Below are 6,504 nucleotides of genomic sequence, written 5' to 3'. Positions count from 1 at the left end.
GAAAGACTCTTGCTTCCAGTCTCATTGATTCCAGCCTCATCTACATTGACTCTTGGTCCTGAAGACAACAGAACAGTTGCCCTCCTCACAGTTATATATGAATAATTTGAGGTACCCCAGTCTCCAGCAGCCTTTCCCTAATGATGTGACCTTGATGAGCTGAAGCATTGTCATCCATGAAGATTAAATTAGGCCTGTGTTGTTCATGCAGGGGAACAATGGATTAATAACGTTATTCGGGTAGTATGGACTATATTCAGTTCTATACTGGATAGACACACCTACCTACACTGTAACACAACCACCATCAAAAGCTTGTCTGGTGACAACAGTGGCTAGTGCCTAGGGCTCTCCTTGACGTCTACAACATCGTTGGCGGCCGTCATTTCTGCTCAATGTGGGAGAACAGCACTGAGTCCCATTGGTCCCTCGTCCAATGTAAATGCTCCCTGGCCTATGCAAATCGTCACCTGTGCCTAGTGGTGTGGTCAGGTACCCTTGCAAGTCATATAGCACGCAGACCACGCTGATGTTAATGGTTTAGAACAGACTGATGTGACACTGTAAAGGCTATAATGCATTTTAGGTTGAAATTTCCCCCGAAAGCAAAATATCCTTCAGTAGTATATATATATCTGTAGCTAGTTTGATGGTTTTTAAAGTACTTATATGCTAACGATGGGTCCTATTTAGTTAACTGCTGCACTATATATATTTATTAGACACATTTTCTTTAATGAAGAGAGGGAGGTTAAGAAGGCATAGGTTTATGTGTGTTTTTTTATTGGTGTTGTTTTAGGTTTGATTACATAGGTGAAATGTAAATGGATATGGACTTCTTTTCTCCTGAGCGAATAAAGAGACCTCCTATGATTTAGACTCTACAGGATTGTTGGGTAAAAACTCTTCACTAAGGTTCAGACTTAACTAATGTTTTTAAAAAAGATAAGCAAATAAAATGCTGCAAATTGTGCACTGAGTTGAACTAAACTCAAAGAAGCAAGAAGATACACAGACAGGAAAAGCCTGATGCAGTTCTGCAGATAAACGGTAGGTGATGACAAAACACAGAGATTCAGATGAGGCTTGGCTCTCATGAGAGTTCAAAGTAAACACTAGAAACTTGTGCTTAAGAAAAGAATAGACCAAACTCAGTGAACATTTCCCTATAATCCCTATATAGACCAGTGAGCAGTGCTGGCCAAGATGTCATTGGGGTCATCAGGTGGGAACTTCCTTTCATCTGTGTTTTGTCTAGTTGGGGCCACGACACATCCAGGAGGCTAGACAGTGATCACTGACATCCCAGAGTCACTCCCCTAATGCCAGTCATCACCACTCCTTACACACAACAAACATTTTTTCCCACAACCACAAGCTACACAAACAGGAAGAGCCTTATGCCGTTCTGCAGATAAACTGCAGGTGGTGACAAAACACAGAGATTCAGATGAGGCTTGGCTCTCATGAGAAAACTAAACAAAGAGCAGGTTCCTGCTCCATCCACCATCATTCTCTAAATCTTAAACCTAACAGTGTCCACAAACACACTTTGTATAAATATGTGTTCTCACAAAATATAAACTCTAGTCTCATCTGTTGTTCACCAGTCGCATGCACAAAGGTAACGCATTCATGAATGTAATTACATTTGAAAGTGTTACTTGAGTGTTTCTGCGAGGTAAGAACGATGGAATGTGGACCATGCATTTGTATTGTCACTTTGTACTGTGATAAAATACTTTAAACATAAACAGTGGACTGTAAAAGCATCAGAAACACTGAAACAGGGTATTTTAGAATAAAATGAAGATGATATCTTACCAATATGGATGTGCCTCAAGTTTCTGAGACATATTCAGTGTATGAGTGGAAGAGTGAAAAACATAGGGTGGGAACCATGTGAAAATGTCAGACAAACTGTTGATTCCACATTCAGTTTTACCCAAATCAGGATCAGGTAGATAATAACGAGACCGAGAATTTAATAAAAGACAAAAGACTCAACTCAGCTGTATCTACACAGCACTTCTCAAACACAAGGACAATCAAATGGCAGTCCCATTATAAAAATTGTTAATAAAGAGACTGTTACCATCATGGATATATTTTGCCATTTGTCTTGTTTATATTTTGTCACTTCAATAAAATCACTTGTTTATGGTTAGAAATCTGGTCTTTCTTGGCAACACCTGTAGGCGTTCTGGCCACACTATTTTGGATCATAAACAGAATTTCTAGAGAACTATTTGGTTACCCGCCTAAAAGGGCATTGCAGTGATTAATGGACCATTTTTTTCAGTGTTACTTCCAGATAGGATGCCCATGGTTTTGATAATATTACACAGTTGAAATATCCTGTTTCAAAACAAGGGTTTCTGATAGTGATCTCAGAAGAAATAAGGCCAAGTTCTTGCGTTGGGCCAAGATATCTCAGCATCTCACAGAGGAAGGCAGAAAAAGTCATTTTAAGCAATGAGTCATCAAAACTTGTGACAACAACAGAGAAGAGGAACAAAAGAGAAAAGCAAAGGAAATTATACAACCGGATAAAAAACAGTTATTGAAAAAAATCTGACTCTGCCCAGACCTAGTAGTGCTTCAGTCTCAGGCCCAAATGCCTGTAATTGTTGTGCCTCATTATCCTGCTTCATTACGAATCCTTTTCCACAAAGAATCAAACCAAATGCACCTCAAAGCTTTGCAATAGCTAGGTGAAGACCAACAAAGAACAAGTAATTTTGTGTATTTCATGTACATGCCAATAAGGTCTTAATCTTCATGCAACTGTTTTTATGTTAACATTTACATCTGGAATCACTAAGTCAAACAACTATGCACATCATAAAACCATCTGGGCTGTCCGTGGTCTTAGACTTGTCATATCTCGTCATAAAAGGAGAACACACATCCTGTTTCAGTTGGGTGTGTAATTTCCTGTAACAGCTTGACAGAACCTATGAGTTTGTGTAACTGACAGAACCATGGGCAGCACAGTGAAGATGCTACTGTGGGTGTGGGTTGTCCTGGACCTGGGTTTCTGCTCCGTCTCACTGCCAGAAATCACTGACAAGAACTTCATTGATGAATGTGTGAGGGAACACAACAGAGCCCGTTCATCTGTCAATCCACCTGCCAGCGACATGCTGTACATGGTAAGTGAAGACGGGGTTTTGATTTCTCTCTTAGTTTTAAGCAACAGTCTGTGTATTGTAAAAGAAGCTGAAACTCATTTGTAATTTTCTAAAAAATGAGGAATAGGAAGCACATTTGTTCACTGTTTTGAAGGCAGAAGTGTGAAAACAAATGTGTACTCCAAACAAAAACATGCCAAAAAGCAGCAGAATGTTAGCCTTTAATGTCATAATTGAAAAACAAAAAACAAACTTGGTATTATTTTGCTTTTTCTATTATTTTCTAATCTATTTATTCATTTGTCCCAATCAGTGATGTGGAAAATACATCTGCAAAAGCAGCATTAATACTGATTTGAAGTGGGCAGACTTTTTATGTGGAAACTGTGCTAATTCGCTGCCTGGATGGCTCTCAACTTTTTAAAGTTCAACAAGAGTAAGACTGAAGTCATGGCATTTAGTTGCACAGCTAAGACTCTATTGAGGTTATTTGGCCTAGTATATGAAGTTGACCATTACAAACCTTTGGGTTAAAGTGGATGCTAATCTTAAATTTAATAGTCAGATTAGGGCAGTTGTGAACTCGAGTTTTATCTATTAAGGCAGTTGGCAAAAATAAAGCCAATTCCCCTTAGGAAGCACTTTGAGACAGCAATCCATGCCCATAACTTAATGCACACTTTATGTGGGGGTTAGTGGTTCCTATATTGTCCAGCTATAGAGAGTAAAAAATGCTGTGACACATCTTTTCTCTGGCACACGCAAATATGAGCACATTTCCCCCATTTTAACTTCACTCCACTGGCTTCCCATACATTTCATGATTCATTTTAAAGTTCTTTTATTTGTTTTTAAAGCTCTCCATAGCCTTGCCCCATCCTGCCTCCTTCCTAGTTTTTATTGCATGGCTGGTTGTGTGTGTTTTAAAGTATTTTGGATTTTAGTATTCTATGTTTTTGTGTCTGTGTAATGGCATTTGTCATTTTAATGTTTTTATGTATTCTGTACAGCACTTTGAGAGTGGCTGTAGCTCAGGAGGAAGGGCCACAAGACACTGAACCCCACATTTGCCTACCGATGCATCCATCGGATTATGAATGTGTGTGAATGAGCAGGAAGCATTGACTAAGACGTGCTGTTTGAGCGTGTGTGAATGGGTGAATGTGGCATGTAGTATTAGAAGCACTTTGAGTGTCCAGCTAGATTACACAATTCCACTCCCCTTCATTTTCACAAGTTCTCGTGTATAGCTAGACACTCTTTGATATCTGTTACCTAAAAACACATACCTAAAGAAAGAGAAGGGATTAATATCTTCTGCATTTGCTTTTCTAGACATGGGATGAGGCCTTGGCTATTACTGCAAGAGCATGGGCGAGACGCTGCATATTTGACCACAACATCTACCTCAAAGACGTCCGTCGCGTGCACCCTACCTATTCCTCTGTAGGAGAAAACATATGGACAGGCTACCCACCATCATCTTTTGACACATCGAATGCCATACAAAGTTGGGTGGATGAAAAACAAGCTTACAACTACGAAGGCAACAGATGCAGAAACGTCTGCGGCCACTACACACAAGTTTGTGCATTCTGTAGATCTTTAGTGTTTGAAGCTGCTTCAACTTTGTGACACGGGTACCAAAAAGGGGAACCTTTGAATGTTTGAACCTTGGCCTGCATCTCACTATTTCATTTTGGTCTTGTGCAGGTTGTGTGGGCAAGTAGCTACAAGGTTGGCTGTGCTGTCGTGCTCTGCCCGAAGGGTGTCACACATTTTGATGCTCGCGAGGGTGCCATTTTTGTATGCAACTATGCCACAGCGTAAGTTGAACACATCTAAAAAACAAACAAGCAAAAAAAAGAAACACCTGCACCTCTTATTTTACATTCCACATAAAGGATGCCTCTGCAACACCTCACCTTGCGGTTAAGATGACTGCTAAACATAGCTGCGGGTGTGGTTTTAGGTAGAAAAAAAAGTGGCTTACTTTCTCTCTTCAACCATCCAATCCATTAAAGTGTATGACTGGAGGTATTCTTTGTTGAAAACCATGAACAAATTTTACAGTCCGTATCCAAACCTTGATTTCTCTCATTCTCCTTTATCACATGCATTCAGTGACTACAATTATATCAAAACCTCCTCCTCTAAGGAGAAAATATTCAGGGCAAAAAAACTCTGAAAAGGGAAAAGGATGTCACTTAAGTTGCGCTTTCTTTGCAGTGGTAATATGATAGGAACAAAGCCTTATAAGTCTCAAGGGGCACCTTGCTCTGGATGTGAAGGAACTTGTGAGAACAGTCTCTGCCGTGAGTATTTATGCTTGGTTTTAGTCTTAGAAATGATCCATTTCCTATTTGAATCCAAACTAGACAAGATAAGCTTTAAAAAATGAAGGCATGTCTGATGTTTTCTTAATGTCTTTACAGGTAGCAATGAACGAGATTCACCGAAAAGTAAGTTTCACAGCAGTTAAGCAAGAGATTGATAACTCTTAAATCCACAGCCACACTTTGCAAATTATCATAGTGAAGATCTTTTCAAGTAGAACTAATCATTTCTCTGGAAATCCCTTTGTTTTTTCCAGGCTACAACTGGGCACCAGATTGGGTAGATCAGGATCCTGCTTTTACAACCAGTGACTACACCTATGTGTCTGTTCTAGTCACCCGGCCCATTGCCCTCATCTTCACCTTCATCGTAGCATATGCAGTTCGCTACTTTTACCCGAATGTCTTCTGCTATGAATAGAGATTGTGTTTCGAGTCAACATGAGCATGGACTTCTGTCAGAGTGACACCATTAATTTTACCTAATGAGAAATTCCCAACATTGCTGTACATAAACTGTAAAATCCACAAGTGCACAAAGTAGAGCGACCAGATTTGAGTTTGGGAAATAGAGGACACTTTAGCACAAGGGGGTGGTTCTACGGTATGATAATACGCTGTATTGGCCTTTATTGGCCTTCTTTACGCTGAATCTAAATAGGCTACTTTCCACAACATGTAACAACAACTTGTCTTATTTCTTTTTTTGGCCAAAGATTAAATTAAGTGAAATTAGGTAAAGAAAAAAAAAAAAAAACTTTTAGTGTGGTGCTTTAATGTACCCGTAGCAGATAACTTTTGGCCAAGTGTTAATTCCTACTATTCTATATTTGTCTCTTTGTAAAGTAATAACAATTGAAACAAATATATAAAACAATAAAACCTATGTCTTTATATGGCCACAGATTAGAATAAGAAAAATTGGTCGTTGCACCAGACACTATGGTCCTCCTGATGTGGTTGGACATATTTTTTTGAAGACTAAATTTTACAGTCAGCGTAATAAAGTCCTTGCATGTCACGCACTGAGCTTC

General features: G+C 39.3%; 1 protein-coding gene across 1 annotated transcript; it reads left to right on the top strand.

Annotated features, from left to right (window-relative positions):
• Window positions 1–2,941: 2,941 nt before the first annotated feature.
• glipr1a (GLI pathogenesis-related 1a) lies at window positions 2,942–6,079 on the top strand. The gene is made up of 6 exons (XM_072377568.1): window positions 2,942–3,155; window positions 4,470–4,718; window positions 4,848–4,960; window positions 5,364–5,449; window positions 5,570–5,596; window positions 5,728–6,079. Exons 1-6 carry the CDS (start codon window positions 2,985–2,987, stop codon window positions 5,889–5,891), a joined length of 810 nt encoding a protein of 269 aa, XP_072233669.1. The 5' UTR covers window positions 2,942–2,984; the 3' UTR covers window positions 5,892–6,079.
• Window positions 6,080–6,504: the final 425 nt, after the last annotated feature.

The sequence above is a fragment of the Leuresthes tenuis genome, unplaced genomic scaffold (assembly GCF_036924035.1).
Source record: "Leuresthes tenuis unplaced genomic scaffold, fLeuTen1.0.hap1 SCAF_23, whole genome shotgun sequence".
Lineage (NCBI taxonomy): Eukaryota > Metazoa > Chordata > Actinopteri > Atheriniformes > Atherinopsidae > Leuresthes > Leuresthes tenuis.
This window is presented reverse-complemented; position numbering and strand designations above follow the sequence as displayed.

Coding starts and splice junctions, on each gene's coding strand:
- glipr1a (XM_072377568.1), top strand. CDS start 2,985: ATGGGCAGCACAGTGAAGATGCTACTGTGGGTGTGGGTTGTCCTGGAC. Junction 4,961..5,363: donor GTATGCAACTATGCCACAGC/GTAAGTTGAACA, acceptor CTTTCTTTGCAG/TGGTAATATGATAGGAACAA. Junction 5,450..5,569: donor TTGTGAGAACAGTCTCTGCC/GTGAGTATTTAT, acceptor ATGTCTTTACAG/GTAGCAATGAACGAGATTCA.